The sequence below is a fragment of the Corylus avellana genome, chromosome 4 (genome assembly GCF_965113065.1).
Source record: "Corylus avellana chromosome 4, dhCorAvel1.hap1.2, whole genome shotgun sequence".
Classification (NCBI taxonomy): domain Eukaryota; kingdom Viridiplantae; phylum Streptophyta; class Magnoliopsida; order Fagales; family Betulaceae; genus Corylus; species Corylus avellana.
The window spans coordinates 33182472-33201206 of record NC_142493.1 but is presented as its reverse complement, the minus strand read 5'-3'; the positions used below and the strand labels follow the sequence as shown (position 1 = coordinate 33201206).

At 34.2% G+C, this 18735-nt stretch overlaps 2 protein-coding genes and 1 non-coding gene across 3 annotated transcripts; 1 reads left to right on the top strand and 2 right to left on the bottom strand.

Moving 5' to 3' along the window:
• Window positions 1–251: 251 nt before the first annotated feature.
• On the bottom strand, window positions 252–3141 carry CYCD1;1 (CYCLIN D1;1). The gene is made up of 6 exons (XM_059590288.2): window positions 2716–3141; window positions 2322–2408; window positions 1699–1797; window positions 1405–1606; window positions 1133–1263; window positions 252–1020 (listed from the first exon to the last, which is right to left on the bottom strand). The coding sequence occupies exons 1-6, from the start codon at window positions 2956–2958 to the stop codon at window positions 799–801; spliced, it is 984 nt and encodes a 327-aa protein (XP_059446271.2). The 5' UTR covers window positions 2959–3141; the 3' UTR covers window positions 252–798.
• A 10920-nt stretch (window positions 3142–14061) lies between these two features.
• TRNAV-AAC (transfer RNA valine (anticodon AAC)) lies at window positions 14062–14135 on the bottom strand. Its single transcript has one exon. It is a non-coding gene; the product is annotated as a tRNA-Val (tRNA).
• Window positions 14136–14189: 54 nt separating this feature from the next.
• Window positions 14190–17862, top strand: LOC132177806 (RNA-binding (RRM/RBD/RNP motifs) family protein). The gene is made up of 4 exons (XM_059590267.2): window positions 14190–14842; window positions 16300–16507; window positions 16695–17243; window positions 17350–17862. Exons 1-4 carry the CDS (start codon window positions 14260–14262, stop codon window positions 17435–17437), a joined length of 1428 nt encoding a protein of 475 aa, XP_059446250.2. The 5' UTR covers window positions 14190–14259; the 3' UTR covers window positions 17438–17862.
• The last annotated feature ends 873 nt before the right edge of the window (window positions 17863–18735 follow it).

Below are 18735 nucleotides of genomic sequence, written 5' to 3'. Positions count from 1 at the left end.
TGAAAAGAGGTTTGGTTTGGCCTCTCCAAAAACAAATTAAAAAATTCACATAAACAAAACGTATACACACGCATAGCCGCCAACACACGTGTGAACATCACTCTCAAGGAGCGTTCAGTAAGGTTAAGAAAAAAAAAAGGCAGTTCCCGCCAAAAAAGCACACATACACACGTCCGTGTGTCACACAACCAAAGCGTGTGCACACGTACACCACTCAAAAAAGTCTATGAGAGAAAAAAAAAAAAAAAAAAAAAAAAAAACGAACCCCATCTTATTCCTTTCCCTATCATCAAAAGAGTGAGCAGTAAGAAGCAATGATGGAGGGTAGCTCAGAAGCTTGACTTTTATATATCCCATAAACAGCCCAAACTTCAAACTTCAAACTTCAATCCCTTCATTTTTGCCAATCCTTTTGATTTCCTCCCAACCCTATGAAAATGGCCCCCACCATCCCCCCCCCATTCATTCAATAATCAATGCTGCCTTTGAATTCAACCCCCCGCACTTGTTTCACACTCCATCACTCCCACTATTAAACAAACTCTCTTTCCCTTCCCTTCTCTTCAACAAATCCCCTCTCCCTCGGGAACCTGCAAAGCCATTAATGAATGGCCATGCCCACCAAGAAAAATAATTAATATATCTCCAAACTCATGATCATCACCAAACTCTGATACATACATTATATATACTATAATCTACACCAATCACTCAAGTCAATTTCATCTCTAAACCCCCTCCAAAAACTAATCCGGTTTCTAGACAACTTGGACCACCACTTTCCTTTTCTTTTTCCCTTTACCCGGAGTTTCCTTTGTCATCATCTACTACCCATGGGCAGTTGTTTAATTTCCTCCTTTTATTGGGCGACGACGATGACGATGACGATGACGATGAGTCACTAGACCTCACTCTGGCTCGAATTGTAACTCGAAGCTGTGGCAACGTTTTTGGGGGCTTCCTCCGGCTATTGTCAATCACAAATTCTTGCATCAAACGGTAGCACCCGATGATTTTCTCCTGCAAAAATCGATAAATATATATATTCGGAATTGGCATATATAAATAATACACTATTTTTGTTTTCAAAAATAAAATAAATCCCAGCCGTAACCCACAATCACATGCTTACTTTGTGTAGTCCATCACACCATGATTCCGCGTGTTCCGGATTGGCAAGAGACAAATTTGGAATTTCACTAGCCGCACAAAGTATGGCTGCAGCAGCAATGCATGATGGCCAATATTCGAGAAAGCTAGCCTCTGTGGACATCGTGAAAAGAAAAAGTAGCCTTTCAATTTCATGTTAAAAAAAAAAAAAAAGCCTTTTTGTTCCTATTTCAATATACTAACACATATACGTACATCTACGTGTATGTATGCATGCATGTGCTCAAATACTACCTTTCATATTAGACAGAATAATTTCTGTCGCCCGTGAAACTAAAAACCCAGCATAGGTTCCCGCCGAATCAATCTTGCATGCAAAGTAAGCGATGAAGCTGAACGGCGTAATCGATCGTAGCCTCCAATCCAGAACACTAAGCACAAGGAGCTCCATCCTACGAATCGTTCTGGGTTCAAAGATATATTTGGCCCCTTCCACCTATGATGCATTAAATACGTACAATATGTGAAAACGAGCCTAATTGAACAAAGTCGTCGCAGAGTCTACAAAAATGAGTTAAATTTAATTACCTGAAGACCCAATAGAGAAGGAACCAGAGGTTCCTCCATCTTAGCAGCTAACGATAAACAAGCAACAGATAATAGTTGCATTGGCCACCCATTTGTTTGCTGGAAAGAACATAAAAAAAAATTAATTAAAATAAAAAGACGATATTCATAATTATTATAAGGTTTAAGATTTCCGTGCTTTGTGGAAGAAACGCGAATGCTCACACGTGCTGGGACAAGAATACGTCAAAAAACAAAGTTTATAAAGGCATGATAAGCAGCAAAGCGTACTTTATACTGTAGGTATCCCAAAGTCAAGCGAAATAATGATAATGAATTAAGTAAATGGTCCGACTTTTCATAATTAGCGAAAAAGACTGGACCATAATCTTTTAACCCCGACTGAAAAGAAAAGAGAGTACGTACACCTCTACTGTACAAAAACACTATCCACTTATTAGCACGAGTAGACACTCTATTAACTCGAGGTACGTACTCAGCTACTTTTTCACGCTTGAAAAGTCAAACAAAATTACTTCTATCACCTCAGAATAGTCAAAGAATAGTTATCACCGGAATATACTTAGTAAAACGTGGGATAAAACGCACTGTATTTGGCTTGACGTTAACGGGGGCTAGCTTACCGGTAAACGGCGAGAATACAGGAACCGATCCAAATAGTTGACGGAGAGATACGCCGTCAATGGCTGAAAACGATGATAAGCTTGAACCTGTAAGACCCAAACCACGTAACCTATTTCATAAATAATGATGGTAATAATAATAGTAATATTAAATGTTATTATGACAGGAATAGGAAGAAAAAAAAAAAAAAAGGATTTCAACGGCGCGCAGGTGAATCGCACACCCGGCGTATCTTAGCAGAACCGGAGGGACGCTAAAGTGCCCGTATCGGATGGCGGCTCTGAGATGATAGACTCAGATCTAACCATCCGGTCCAAAGACGTAACGAACTTTCTCCGGTGGCATTACGGTAAAATCCAACAACTTTATGTCGGATAATTCAAAGTGCCGTACCTTGAGAATCCATGCAACAGATTCTTCTCTGGCGGAGGCGTCGAGGGACTGAGAGCGAAACCGAGCGAGGTAATCGACGCCAGGGACAAAGTGCCTCTCGTCTTCGATGAACTCGGCAATCGATTCATCGACACACGGTCCGGAATCGATGTCCGACGAGCACTCCAGCGACTCTCCCGACAGGACTTCGGAGCCTTCGCCGCAGAGTAAGTCCGAGAAGCGGTCCGAGTACGAGTCCGACATGATCGCCAATCGCGCCTTCTCATTCTCTTCCCATCTTTCACTGACTCGCCCCTGTAAATCGCCGGAGAGAAGTCACCGGAATGTATCGCTGTGTGTGTGAGTGTGAGAGGGAGACTGTGAGTAAGAGAGAGAGAGAGAGAGAGATGAGGGCGAGAGTGGTTTTGATTTTTGGTTGAGAGCACAATCTCTTTCTTCGGATATATAAATATGAGAAACTGTAATTTTATTTTTCTTTTTTTTTTTCTTAAACTTTTATTTGCTGTAGCGTGTAGCCTGTAAACCAGTAACCGTGAAAAAGCCTAAAAGGAAAACAGAAATTGCGGGGGATTTTTTAATTTTCTATTTTGGGACGTAAATGTTCTGTGCGACTTTTGGTTACTCGCTTCGATGCTCAGAGTTAGGGGTGGGCAAATTAACCGTTACCGTTTAACCGGCCGTCTACCGGCTTCGACCGAACCGATATAAACCGTAGCCGATATGCCGATATCCTTATTGGTTAAAAAAAGTATACCGGAATTCGGTCCGGTCCGGTCCGGTCCGGTTAAGCGGTTCTTATCGGTTAACCGGTTAACCGATAAGAAACCGGATTTTTTTTTTTTTTTTTTTTATTTATTTTTTTTTTTATATAATGGTGTTGCCCATGACTTATTTTCCTTTTGCTAAGTGACTTTAATTAGTTAATACTTTGTTTATTATTCATTAATGAATTTTATTTTAATTTGGGTTTGGGTAGATTTGATGTTTTTTTTTTAAGTTATGGCATTTGATGAGATTTCTTTGTCTTTGGTAAAAGCATTTTTCATTAACTAGTTTTGCTAGTCTAATTAGCATTCATTGTGTTAATTAGTCCATTTGCTTTGGAAAAATGTATTTTATAATAATAATAATAAAAAAAAAAAGGTTGAAGTGGATCAATATAAAAAAGCTTCAATTTTCAGCCCAAAAAACAAATATTTGGGTCCCAACAAAAAGTATTTGGTCCCTAAAACAACTCATTTTTAATAAATTATTTTAGCCCAACAAAAAGTATTTGGGCTCTCAAAAGTCAAAAAAACTCATTTTTGGTTTTTGGCCCATCAAAATAAATCAATATAAAGCTATCGGTTAAATCGGTTAACCGGTTTAACCGGACCGTTTAACCGTGTACCGTTTTAACCGAAATTATCGGTTAAAATTCTTATTGGTTCGGTATCGGTTAATAAACCGTTTAACCGAAAATTATCGGTTAATAACCGATAAGGTCCTTAACCGGACCGTTTTGACCGATACTCAGGCCTACTCAGAGTGATGCCTGCCGATGTTCTCTTGAATTTACCCGTAGAGAACCTTGGTTAACTTACCGCCTGATGTCCTAATGCCACATGGCATTATCCCGTGTTGGGTCATTTTATATCCAACCTGATATATCGTGGACTGTGGACATATATTGGCTCCCCGTGAGATTTTCGTGCAAAAACATACCCAAAAAAGTATTATAATCTTTTAAATTATACTAAATTTAAAAGATGTTACAAGGAGTTTGTTAATAAATATGATAAAATTAATATGAAATAGACCTTATAAAACTTCTGTCACATTTATTGCCAAATTTGCAATTTTGAGGAACTTCTTTATATTTATTACTTGTACAGTGCGCTAAGGTGTTTCTAGATTGTGATTATTTATTTATTTATTTATTAGTCAACAGCTAGGGATTAGATTTAATGTGACGATGTTAATTGTATAAATTGTAAGCGGCTCATCTTTCCACTTTTGAATCGCTATTTTCCATGGGAAAGAGGAATACACTGAGCGGTGGCCCAAGCTTTCCCGCTAAATTTGGTGGTTTTTATATGCTTATGGGTAGCAGTCTGCATCCATATCTTCAGGGATCTTAGCTAAAGTTGTTGGGCTGGGATTAACAGTGTATTAAGCCTTCAATTTGTGGCCGTACACGTGTATGGATGAATCTCGGATGTCTTGTAGATAGGGCAGCTCCTTGGAACTAGTCCAGCGAGACCTACTCATGAATATCTTTCTTTTCTTTTTCTTTTTCTTTTTTTTTTTCTTTTTCATTGAATAGGAAGAAAGGAGTGATAATGATGGCATATCTTTTTGAGGTATCAAGGTATGGAAACACAAACACGTACAGATATTGGACATTAACGATGATGACGACAATAAAACTTTAATGATGTCAAAATCTTTTCTCTGGTATAATTATTTTGCTCAATTCAATCGAGGGTTGTATGGCATCATATCAAAATGTGATCCACAAATTTGCCCCAATTAGGATTTGGGCACCCAAAGAAAAAGAGGAGGTTAACTTTGGAAGCTTCCATTGAGCTACAAATAAGGTGGTAGGTAGGAATTAATAAAGATCTCTAATAATTTTGTTGTCCCAATTATTTTTTAGCAATTTTAGTAATAAATATAAAAAAAATTCTTATAAGGTTAGAACATGTCTCAAACAACCAACTTCCCGAATCCCTTCACATACCGGTAGAGACGGATTTAGGGGAGACCGATAGTGATCTTGGTCCCCTCCAAATTACAAGAAAAAAAAATTTAAGGCAAAAAAAAAAGAAGTTATCGTAAAAAAATAATAATTTAAAGTATTTTTTTTATCAATTGGTCCTTCCCCAAATTTTTTTTGCTCTGAATCCCCTCAAATTCAAAGCTAGTTCCGTCCCTCCTGATACCGGATTTGGATTCCTGTAATGTGTAGTGGTTTAGTTAAAAAAAAAAAATCTAAGCCCATAGCACGATGGAATAATTTAATTGCCCAATGAAAATCTTGGAAATTTGAATTCATTTTTTACTTTAGATTATTAAAATATTAATTAGATGATAAATTTATCATTTTTTTTTATCAACTAAAGGTTATGATTTAATTAAAAATTTAACATAGTATTAAAATACATGTCCTAAATTTAAACTCTAACGCTATAATTTATTATTTTATTTAAATTAAATATTCTGCAAGAATTTGTAATATGCTACCATTCAACTTGAATTTTCTTTCTTTAACATTTCTGTATTGGGTCATTTGGAAGATGGAATGGGTGACCTAGCTATCATCAAATTGTCAAACTACCACCCCATTTTGTCAATGTCTCCCAAACTATTAAATAGTGTCAATGTCTCACTTCAACTACCAAAAAATGTCACTCTTTTAATGAAAAAATACCTTCATAAAATTTTAAAATTTTTTAAAATAATATTAAAAAAAAATTCTTTAAAAAAAATGAAAAACCAAGGGTTAGTAGTTTTTTTTTTTTTTCCTTTTTCTATCTTTTTTTTTTAATTTATAAAATATATTTTTCTTTCATTAAAAAAATTATGATTATTTTTATCTTTTTACTAGCACTAGAGTCTATATTAATATATATTTTTTATATTTAAAAAGATATTAACACAAATAATAATTTGAATAAACATTAATGATAAAATGGTAATTTGATTGGTACGTGTATTTATATTTTTTATTTCGAGGTTTAATCAAGAGACAAGTGACATCTGATGGGAGATGGAACAGAATATGGGGTCTTAGCTGCATTAATAGGGTTGAATTTGAGTGAGGATGAGTCACATCAATTGCCACCTGATGTAGATAATAAATCAGCCAATTTACTTATTATAAAAGGGTCAATTAAAGCGGTTTCCATTAAAAAGTCATTTTATATTTTGTGAATTGATGAAAGTAATCACTATTAAAACTTTCTAACTTTTGGTGGAGCATGGACTTGCCTTACCATATTAAACTCATAAAAGATGTTCATATTTTTATGAAATGACAAATAATAGCTCTCTCTCTCTCTCTCTCTCTCTCTCTCATGGACACGATTTCTCCTTAAAGTTGCATATAATATGTGAAATGGTAAAAAGTTAAGTACCACCCCTTATCTATAAAATGATAAAGTATAGAAAAAAAAAACCCTAATTAGTAATTTTCATTCTTTCTTTTATTCTCCATTTTCAAAAATTCATTATTAAATATGTAAGATCACCTACGTGGATTCTTACAAGTATTACTAAATTGCATTTTTCTAAAATGTATATCATTTTCGTTAGTGCTGAAATTAATAAAATTGCCTTAATATTTTAGAGTAAGCACAAAATTGTTTTCTAACTCAATCTAATAACTAGAGAAATCGGATTGTCTCTAGTTCAAATGATTTTGAGAGGAGCCGTTTCCTTAAAAATGAGGGGCAACAAGTAAAATGACAATTTTGTTACTATTTTTTAAGGAACCAACTCTTCTCCCGTTCAAATCAATTCATTTGAATATAAGAGGATCTGGTTCCAACAGCTGAAGCCATATTTATTAAAGTTTTTACTTTTTGTCTTTTATTATAATAAATACATTAACAAATAACTTAAAACATAAAATAATTTTTATCTTTATGTTACACAACAACAGTACTTTTTCAAACAAAAAATACTTTCAAACCCTCAAACTTTTATGAATAAATAGTCTCTTACACCTTACAATAAAATGAGTATTAATTTCCCATTCTTAATTTAAATAGAAAAAAATAATAATAAAAAAGACCAATTAAAAATACTTCTAAATACAAAGTGGAAAGTGACCTGCTTAACTAACAAATTGTGCACTAGGGGATACTTCCAAAGCTTTCAAAGATAGGATAAAAAGCATATGAAAATGAAAAGAAAAGTTTATATATATTGGCTGCTTTTAAACCATAAATAAATGAAGTCCTCAATCATCGATAGTACGTCCATGTTATATGTTAAATAAATACCATGGTTTTTAATTATGATGCACCAAATCGGCAAATCCCCACTGCAAAGTTGCCTTCAGATACGTTAATGCTATTCCATGTATTTATTTCTTCTTGTTATAATCTTCTTCATGTTTGCAATTTATTGTTATTTAATGTTATCGAATTAACTTTATTCAGTTATTATGTGTTAATACGATCCAGTGAAATTATGATAAGTTGACATCCTATTAATTGGCTAAGAATTCTTATACAAGAGATAATAAAGTAAAAATAAATAATTTTAAACACCTTTTTTTTTTTCTTTTTTTCTTTTTAAAAATTTTCTAAGAGATATAGATATGCTAATTTTGTTTATATATATTGTTGGAACTGATGGTAGGAGTCTATATGTATGATACGGGGTATTTTAGAGATTTCCTTAATACGTCTGTACAAGTAGAGTTTTTTCTATGTATGATGCAAACCTAAATCGATCAGTAAGAGTAAAAATACAGCCGCCTGTGGTTGCCGAACGACGTTAAATCTGTATTTCAACTCTCTGTTTTTTCGATTCTATATTATTCATCAATTATTGTGCACAAAATATATATATATATATATATATATATATATATATATTAATTGTCATCCACCATTCAAAATTAAGTAAGAAAAAAAATATTATATTTGATTATAAATTAGTATGAGAACAATTAGCAAACTGCATGAGGTTGTACATAGTCATTGTCATTTGTCATCCACCATTCAAAATTAAGTAAGAAAAAAAAAATTATATTTGATGATAAATTAGTATGAGAACAATTAGCAAACTGCATGAGGTTGTTGGGAGTGCTCCTTAAATGATTACATGGCGATGATTTGACACCTCGACATCCAACATATAGTGGCAGCAGCATGTATATTGGTTCAAGTTGAGGGCTGCTGCTCTATTTTTCCACAGCAATAGCAAGACGACAGAGACAGTGGTTCCTCGAAGCTACATTTCTAGTCCTTGCCTTACTCATTAGTCATTAACACGCAATATATATATATATATATATATTATTTTTTTGGAGGGAAGGGGGTATTTTATAGTATTGGATCTTAGTACCGATAATTTTTATTACAACCCGTGAATTTGACACAAATTAAAATCAAAATTAACAGGTTAGAGTTAAGAAGTATGACCTATTAATTAAATTTGTTAAGTTATGATTGACATATAGTCTTATACTCATACGTTGACAAGACCTGTGAATTTGACATAAACCCGACATGAAATTAGAATGTTAAGTTTGAGGGTTTGCTCCGTTTAATCAAATAATTCGGATAATTATGTTTGATCTATATAATTTTATATTTATGCTTCAACACGAACCGAACATAAATTGTCATCCCTAATATTGGTATTTTATTATGGACTTGGAAGTGTCATTATTCTCTGATTTCCGCAAGTCGCGATCCTTCCTAATCAATTGATCAACAATTTCTTAGTTCCAAATATCATATACCTGGTGAACAATTTATTTCGTTAATTTGTTGCCATATTTGGATAAAGGATCAAGGTTTGATTAAATCATCTGTTTACAATAATATTGGCGTATAAAGAGAGAGATCATTCAAATATATATGTCTTAAAATGTTCTTTATATATATATATATATATAATATAATAAATATAATGATTGTGTTATAGATATATATTGCATCTTTGTTAGTGTATGTCTTGCAGCATAATGATGTCATGATATTGAAAGAAAAAGAAGAAGAAATTAGTAGCTAGACTCATAATGCTCGAGTGTATGTATGATCAGAACATGTGCCTCCCAATCAACAAGTGCAATATTGCTGCCCTTCCTTCCAGGGCGGGGGTGATATATGTTGGAGGTGGAAAGCTTTATTTATATATACATTCTCTTTCCTCTTCCCTTGGACAAGAGCACAGGAGCCCTAGCTAGTTGTGTCTGTCCCATAGCATATGATCACTAATCGATCACTTATAAAAACAAAGTGGGAACATCATTTTCGCCATGCACTGTTTTTCCTTTTTCCTATTTCATCCTTGTATTATTTGCCTCTCACAGACAAGACTCCTATAGGGTGGTTTCACATTTTTCTTTGCTCCACCCCTTTTCTGCTTTCCATTTTCCATTGAAAAAGTGAAGGAGAAATTTTGAAATTTTGGTCAATAGACCACCACCATTGATGGTGAGAGATTATCAAAAGACTAGTCTTGTTTAATTAAGCACCTTGGGATTCTGGTATCAGTTCCTATCTAAGGTTAGACTCTCCAAAAAAAAAACCCGTCGGACCCATTGCTTCCTTTTCTACTTTGGTCGGTGTCAGATCGATTAGGATTCATATATGGATTTATTTTTGACATGTTTTGTCGTCTCTAACCCCATTGAATGTTGTGGTTTGAATGTTAGGTCACGAGAAAACTCTCTTTTTGCTGCCATTGGATGAATTCCCACTGCACACAATGATGGTTTTTGTGAAAGTTATGTATCAACCATTATATGATGCTTCAATGAGTATTTGGTTTATTCAATATCAAACCTGCATTATGTTTTTCTTCCATGTTCGGCAGTCTATTATTGGTTTGTTTAATCAATCACCAACAATTATGAGTCTATATCACTACTTTCAAAGTGGCTAGAACTCCTAATCCACTCACTAACTGAACTTTACCAATTCAACTTTTTCTAATATGGTTCAAAAAATGATTGGGGTCTTACAATTTTTGGTAATCAAATTTAATTATTTAGCCGTTAATATAGTAAGTGCTATACGTGGACTTACAAACTGATGCAGTACTGTCACGTTGGCCACAATAATTTTTTTTTTCTTACAACTACTTAACAATACTAACATATCAGTCTCCATTAAAGGGTTGGTCGAGATTGTCATATCAACCATTGTTGATATGATAAATATTATATACAAATTATATATAGGGGAAACTTCACTCACCCCCCTGAATTGCCACCATTTTTGCAATGTCCTTATAAAGTTCAAAACATCTCAATTTAGTTGAACTTTTAAATTTTTTCAATGTCTCTCATTTGTTAGGATTTTCAGTTAAATTCCAACAAAATTCCCAAAACATCCCAATTTTTTAGAAAAAAATATTTAAAACTTTTTACAAAGATTGAGGCATGGGTATTTTTGCAAATATCGTTAAATTCGGACCAACGCCTTAATCTATGCATTTTTTTTTCTTAAAATAAATGGAGGTATTTTGGAAAAAGTTAACGAATAAATGAAATTGCAAACAATTAGAGATTAATATATTAAATTGAGAGAAATTAAAATTTATGAATGTGAGTCATGTGACAGTACTACAAAAGTGATAACAATTGAGAGGGTTAAATGAAATTTCTTCAAAATTATAGTACAAGTGTTGCTGGGGACAAATAAATTGATCACTTCACTCGACCGAATGCATCCAATTAGAAAAGTCAACTAGAGAATCCATATATGTCTAAGAACTGTGACAACACAGAGAATATAGAAGGATGACGATGACAGGCAAATGGAAATGGTCTTCTTCTATATATATATATATATATATATAGTAATAGCATGTATGCATGATTCGGATAAAACAGTAATACCAATTAATTCACGGTCCATATATGTAATTATGAAGGGTCGTTTGTGACACATTATGTTCCACATGCAATGGCAAAACATCCATGTCGAAAATAGATAATTAAATAAACAAAATTATGCTACAAAATTGTGAATGCATGTCCTCTTCAATCGATCTTTTCTTTGTTAATCTTAAATATATGAACCGGTCGGCTAACCCCATATACCTAACTAGAATTTTCGATAAATAGAAAAAAGATAAGGATACAGATGATCCAGAATTTGCCCTTACAATATAAACTGACAAATAACCCGTTTCTCCATCATTACAACTCTTTCTCAATTCAGATATATATCAACCCCTAGGGTTGTTGGTAGCTACTCTGCTAGATCTTAGCATTTATTTCCCTTCCCTGAATTTCTATATATTTTGGAGAAAATGCAGGGAATATATATTGAATTAGTTAATAAATCGTTTGATATTTTCTCCAAAATATATAGAAAATGCAGGGAAGGGAAATAAATGCTAAGATCTAGCAGAGTAGCTACCAACAACCCTAGGGGTTAATTGACTTTGCAGGATTTCTTTATTAATGTGCAAACTACCTACCGGAGACGAAGCAGCCACACAAATTTCAACCCCCCGTTCTGACTATTCTGACACCTAATGAAAATGTGAGTATGTGACACCCACTCCCAGCCAGCCTGACTTCGCACTTGTGCCCAGTGTGAGCCTGTTTGGTAAACGACTTTGGTTTAACACTATTGATTTTGGCCAGTAATTTTATTTTTTTAATATTTTTTTACTTTTTATATTATATAAATCATTTTTATTATTATTTAAATAAAAAATACTGTTAAAACAAAATTTTTTTTTTCCATATCAAACATTCTTACTTTTTTATTTTTTTATTTTTAAAAATATTTATATATATTTTTTTCACATCAATCAATTTTTGCTACAGTATCAAACGAAAAGCGTTTAACAAACACACCCTGTGTTTTTTTTTTTTTTTCCTTTTCTGGTATTTTTATAATTAGCATTCTTTTTTGTTATGGGAAATTTCACTTTTTAATCCCCTTAACCTTTCAATTGCTCTTAATGTGAATTCTTTTGTCAATTTTAGCTGTTAAAAATATCAAAAAAGACTAAAATATCTCTGATTTTAATTTTTAATTTTTAAATAAAAAAATGTTTTGAAATTAAGGATAAAGTTGAAATTTTATACAAAAGTCAAGAGTATAAATATCATGTAACGTTTAAAATCTGACGGAAAGATCTACATCGAGAACCATTAAAAGTTCGAGTTCAAAGTAAAAGATTTAAAAATTTAAAAAATTTGTCAAATTATGTGAAAATTCACGGGCTAAACTAAAGTTTCCTTTTATATTATATTATTTTATTTTGTTTGTTTTTTTTTTTTTTCTATGGTGATGGGGAAAATAATGCATTTGCGTGTCAGAAGTAGTGTAGTACCTTTGTTGGCATGTTCATATCAAACCAGGCCAAAAAATTGTTGATATCAAATCAAAGAAAAGATGTGAGGGATATGAGGCCTCAAGCACGACATGGACCGCCAGGTGTTTACCCCGTCAACAGGGAAGAGCTCTGACGTGAGTGGCTCAAATTGTTCGGTGGGTGCGTGATATGTGGGTTGAAGCTTATTCCACAGACAACAATTTTTTACTTTATTTTAATCTTTTTAGAACAATAATTTGTGTTCGGTTCGGATGCTGATGTATACGTACAAAATTATATAAATTAATTTTAACAAGATTTATTTAATTAAACGAATCAGATTCATCAATATTAACTTGTCAATTTAGTGTTGGTTCGTAGGTTGTATAAAAAATATTAGCCCTATGCTCAATTAAGGGTAGGCAAATTAACCGTTTACCTTTTACCGTTTATCACCAGAAGTCGGTCTGTAATCGGTTAATAATTTTTATACTGACGTTGGTTCGGTTTAGTTAATCGGTATACATATTTTTTTTTTTTTTAGGAAATGCTTATCATAATATGTTAATTAAATATTTTTTTAAAAAAATTTGTGAGTTTGAATCTAATTATATTATATTAATCATTACGTATTAAAAAAAAAAAATAAATAATATTTTAATTAGCTCGTATGGTGTGACTTGTAGTAAACCTGTCAATGCAAAAGAGGAAATATCAATTTATTCCTATAAATAATAAGAATATTTAATTAGTAACACCGACAAATTCTTAGAGCCCAAATTTTGATTATTATTATTCTACATGAAATTTAATATTTAACACTTGTAGAATATACTCCGACATTTAAATCGCAAGTATAAGCCCAAAGTGATGTACCGATTTTAACCCAGAGTTGGGCCCATTTTCCACATCGCCGATCGGCCGATGCACATGTCCAACCAAACTGGCTCAACGGAAACAGATCGGCCAGTGTACTTTTGTCCCGTATCGGCAACTAAACTAGCTGCTAGTGCGCTTATCATTTTACACAATCATGACCCCATGGGACAGCTGTTTGGATAACTCAAATTTCATTTGCTTGAATTGCTCGAACATGAGGCTGCCAATTGTGCCGTGAAAGGAGCAGCCTCATTGCCCGAGATCTAAATCCAATCGTTGTGTTCCAGCCCAAGCTCCTGGATTCGTGCAGCTTTAAGAGTTTGGTTAACAGCCAGCCCAAATGAAGAACAATATTCAAGCTAACAGTCCGCAACAACAAGCATTTTCTTTCTGTTTTGGTCCAAAAAAAAGATTTGACCAAGACAGCCCAAAATTAGCCAACTAACCCAAAAGAGTAGCGAAAAATGGCGTCGCCCGGGTTCGAACCGGAGACCTTCAGTGTGTTAGACTGACGTGATAACCAACTACACCACGACACCGCTATGTTTCTACCGCATCAAATGTTACTATATAACCATTTTATTATACTTTTGATGCACATTATCTACCGGTGGCACTACAGTTTTGGCCCTTGGAGAAGAACAAGGAGCCAGAGCGACAAAGATGCTAAGCACAAGAGTGTTTCCACCACCCTGCAATTCAAATTCTCTTCTCACTCGTCAATGCACTACCACAACCTCCCTCTCAGTCCCGCCCAAAACCCACCTCTCTTTGGTCCCAAATACATGCTCAACTGGTTCGCTTTACGCATTCTTTTGTAAAAACCACTCCTTTATCTCTTCCTTGCCGCAATTCCAGCAAACCCATGTCGCTTTTCGTGTCTTTTATCAACGTCAAGGTTGTGGGTTGGGCGTACGTGCTTTGAATAAGCGTGGGACAGGTGGCGTTGGGGTCGTGGAAATGGATGGCTTTGATGATGACGACGAGGAGTTAGATGATGATGATGAGGAGGAGGAGGTGATGGTGATGGATGAGGATGGGATGCTATTGCCTCTCGAGAAGATGAAGCAGTGGCTGAAGAACAAGCCGCGAGGGTTTGGTGAAGGGAAGGTGTTTGACACCTCTATTGAGGACAAGCTGCTTGAAGAAATGGAGCAGAGTGCGCAGGCACAGGTTGCTAATGTCAATAAGCTTAAGAACGATCCCATACAGCCTACTTCCATGAAATCCGGTCCAATAAAACTAGGTCAGTGATTGTTTTTACTTGCGAGTGAGTGAATTCTGTACTTGGCTTAATATACTCATCTGCTCGAATGTGTTTTGCGGCCATTGCTTGTTTGTTGGAGAAGCTGTTGGGTTTTATCTGATTGTAATGTTTTTAGTGCTAGAATTTGTTACATAGCGACGATGTTCTTGGTTTCTGTTTCTCTTATGGTTTTTCGTAATGCACTATAATTCCCCATATATCATAGAAATGCATATAGAAGGACATTCTATAAATACATATATGTCAACCTGTTACCTGTTGTTGGAGGCTAGACTGGAGTGGGCTTGAATGATAAGTGGAGTGGTTAGATAAGTTGGGACCAAAGATTGCAATAGAAAAAAAGAAATAATACTACTTCAAGTACAAGCATTTCTGAGGAATGTGGTGAACCGCCTCGGCTTGCCACTGTCCATGAACTTAAGAAAATAATTCATCTAACCCAGTTACAAAGAGGCTTTTATTTTCTCTTCTTACTAATAAGAGTATTATTAATGGCAAGCACTAGCAGAGCCAATCTATCCTGTTACCCTTATTTAATAAATTTAATTGTATGGCCAATCATTAGTACAAGCTCATTTCAAAGCTTGGCTGGTAATTCTTCAGCCACCTTTTATATTCCTTAGAAATCAATGTATGAGTTCATCATTCTCTTTGTCCTCATTACAATCATCAGTACATTGTCCTTTTTAAGAGACTGTTGTTCACTTTTCCTTAGCTCAATACCGATAAGCTTAAGAACCCTTCTAATGTGGAAATGCATAATTTGTTCATGTTGCTCCCACTGTATCCCTTCCACCCACCCACCCACCTTTTTCTTTTCCCCCTAATTTATGCATTTCCAGTTGGTTGTATGGTTTTCTTTTTTAATTAAACAAATGATTTTCAGTACTCAGAAATTTCTGTTTGTGCATTGCTTTCCCAATTAAGTTCATCGCACCCATTTTTTCAATTGTTTATGAGTAGCATATTGATTTGTGGAGACTGAAGAAAATCTGTTGACACTTTTGACAACATTGGGATCTAGGACTGGAATCACCATTCTTCTTCTTCTTGGTCCATTGCGTTCATTGTAAAATTTATTCTCTAAATTTTCTGTACTAAAACTCTTGGTACGTTGGTTTGTAGAGACTGAAGAGCATCTGTCTGATACGATGACAACGCAAGGTTGTAGCACTGTACATTTTTATTGTATTAGCAGCTAATAGGATACCCACAAGTTTGTGATATCAGTCGCTTATTTATGTGATGTTGCTAAACTAAATGCTTTTCTCTGTCAACAATCGTATTATAGGATCCTTTTTGGTGTGCTTTGACTAAGTTGTTGGTAATATTCATTCAATATTTAATCATTAATTATTTTCCAGTTAATTTATTGCATTTTGTATTGTTTAGCCAAAGTGAGTCTGAGTTTACTGTACTGCATTGGCCTTTTGCAGCTCCTAAAGTTGTTCCAAGTGGAGTTCAAGTACGAGTTGCCAACCTTCCTAAGAAAAAGAATGTCCATAGGGATTTGAAATCAGCTTTCGTGGGGGTCCCCGGTTTACTTAATATAATCCCTGCAGTTTCTGGGAACAAGAAGACTAGGGATCCTGTCTGTAAGGGTTTTGCTTTTGTTGATTTCAAGTCTGAGGAGTACGCAACTAGGTATTTTATTTTTCCTGAAAATAATTATATAGAACTATAAGTTCTTCATTTACCTGATGTGACATTATTCCATACTGAACATTGCATCTGATTGGCTTGGAAAGACTTCTTTGCCAATACAGAGAGATCCAAACTTTCTTACTTTGATAGTATGATATTCATTAAAACAATACTCCTCTTATGGCAGGTTCATACAGATATTTTCTGGACAAAGTATTATGTTTGGTAAAATTCAGAAGCAGATAAGCTGTGAGATTATGAATTCACAGTCTCCAAACTCTGCTCATGTACAATCAACAGACATTCCCCATACTGTTTCCCAGTTAAAAGTTCTTGACGTGGAAGGGAATCGAAACACAGATTCCAACGTTGATGATTCTTCTCTGCATTCATGGGAGGAGAACAACTTTGATGAATCTGATGATCCAGATACTGAGCTCGTTAGAGCAAATGTAGAAGACATCAGCGAGAACCTGGAATCTATCAGTGTATCGAAAGTAATTGGTGATGATAATATGGAAGCCAGGACAGATTCTTTAACTCATTCATTCTCTTCAAAGAAAGAGAAAACTCGGGCACCTGAGAAGAAGTTACTTGCTGAAGGAAAAGGAGAGAAGGTTCCTGAGAAAAAGCCACGTGTGAAAGTGAAAGGAGAAAATGTTCTTGAGAAAAAGCCACGTGCAAAAGAAAAAAGAGAGAAGGTTCCGAAGTTGGGCATTCCAGGGTCTGCAAAGAGGTGCTTTCCTGTGTTTTGCATTCTGTTGTTGACATGATTTTCCTCTTTTATTTTTATTTTTATTTATTTTTTGTAATTATACAATTTTCGGTTGATCATGGTGCAGGTTAAGGATCAAGGAGAAGGCTGTACTAAGTGATGTTTTCTCTAAATATGGGGTACAAGCAGCTTTGGCTTCAAAGGAAGGGAGCTAATCAGTCTAGAGTAAATCATTTGAAATCTGATAAGATGAGACCATTACTACAAATATGGATGTAAATTGCATATGCATGAAGAAATTATGGTCTCGTTGAATTTTTTGTTGCATCATTTCATTCGGATCAGATGATAATTGGCCAGAGAACCTGTTCAGCGTCCTCAGATGTAGATTTCCAATTGATGGGCACTTTTGATCCAGCCTGAAGCAATATTTTCACTTTTATGTGAACATTGTCTTCTTGAACTTCACAGTATTTTCTGGATTGTGGCCAAGTTTTTATACTCCAAATGAGGTTTCTGTGCCCACCTTGGTTTATGTAACTTATTCCATCTGAATGTTCAGGACTCGATCTTGTTTTAAGTTTATTTTTAAAATTATCTTTTATGGTATTATAATATTTTAACAATTTTAGTCTTTCAATTTTATTTTATTTTTTGTCTATTTATTATTTTCTCTTTTTCTGAATTTCATTTTCAGTATTCAATTATTATTATTTTTTTTGGTTGCCAAGCCTACTATCATCTACTATCAGAACAAGTTTAGTTATGCTCAGCATCACCTTTGGACTAACAAAAAAAAAAAAGAAGGAATATTTTATGAAAGTTTAGAATCCACAAAATACTAAACTTGCTCATCTAAAAACTAATCTCGTGCATATCCCATGTTAAACCTAAATTCATCAACTAAAATGTCGGATTTTGACCGAGTAGGGTTTTTCTTACCCACTTAGCAACTAGATATGGAAACTTTTAGACTTTTTTTAAAACTACATTTACTTCCTTTTAACTTCCACTCAATTTGTAGCGTTTTCCAGACTTTACAAAGTAACAATTCCTTTCAAATTATCAAACATTTTCACTTTGCTCTGTCAACTTCGTTGTTAACTTCGACGAAACAACACACCACATGACCCCGCACATAAAATAAAATGTCTATTATACAATTTATACCTCATATCAAATGTGGAAAAATACATTTATACCCATAGAATGAAAAAAATAAAAGTAAAAACAGTCATTGGTCATAGAGACCCACAGTCATGTTGGATTTACACTGCCAGAGATTGTGAGTCTCCTCTCACCGTGTTTTTTTTTTTCTAAAAAAAAATAAAAAAATAAACTCATGCAAGGATATAATAAATATTTTGAATTAAGTGCAACTGTGACACATTTGGTATCGGATTTAACAAACAGAGGGGCTAAGTGAAGGGCCAAGTAAGAGTTATTTGCAATTTTTTAAAATTTGTGGAGACACCACTTATAAATTAGGACCACTTGGGTCAAGTATACTTGA

Coding starts and splice junctions, on each gene's coding strand:
- LOC132177806 (XM_059590267.2), top strand. CDS start 14,260: ATGCTAAGCACAAGAGTGTTTCCACCACCCTGCAATTCAAATTCTCTT. Junction 16,508..16,694: donor TCTGAGGAGTACGCAACTAG/GTATTTTATTTT, acceptor CTCTTATGGCAG/GTTCATACAGATATTTTCTG. Junction 17,244..17,349: donor ATTCCAGGGTCTGCAAAGAG/GTGCTTTCCTGT, acceptor ATCATGGTGCAG/GTTAAGGATCAAGGAGAAGG.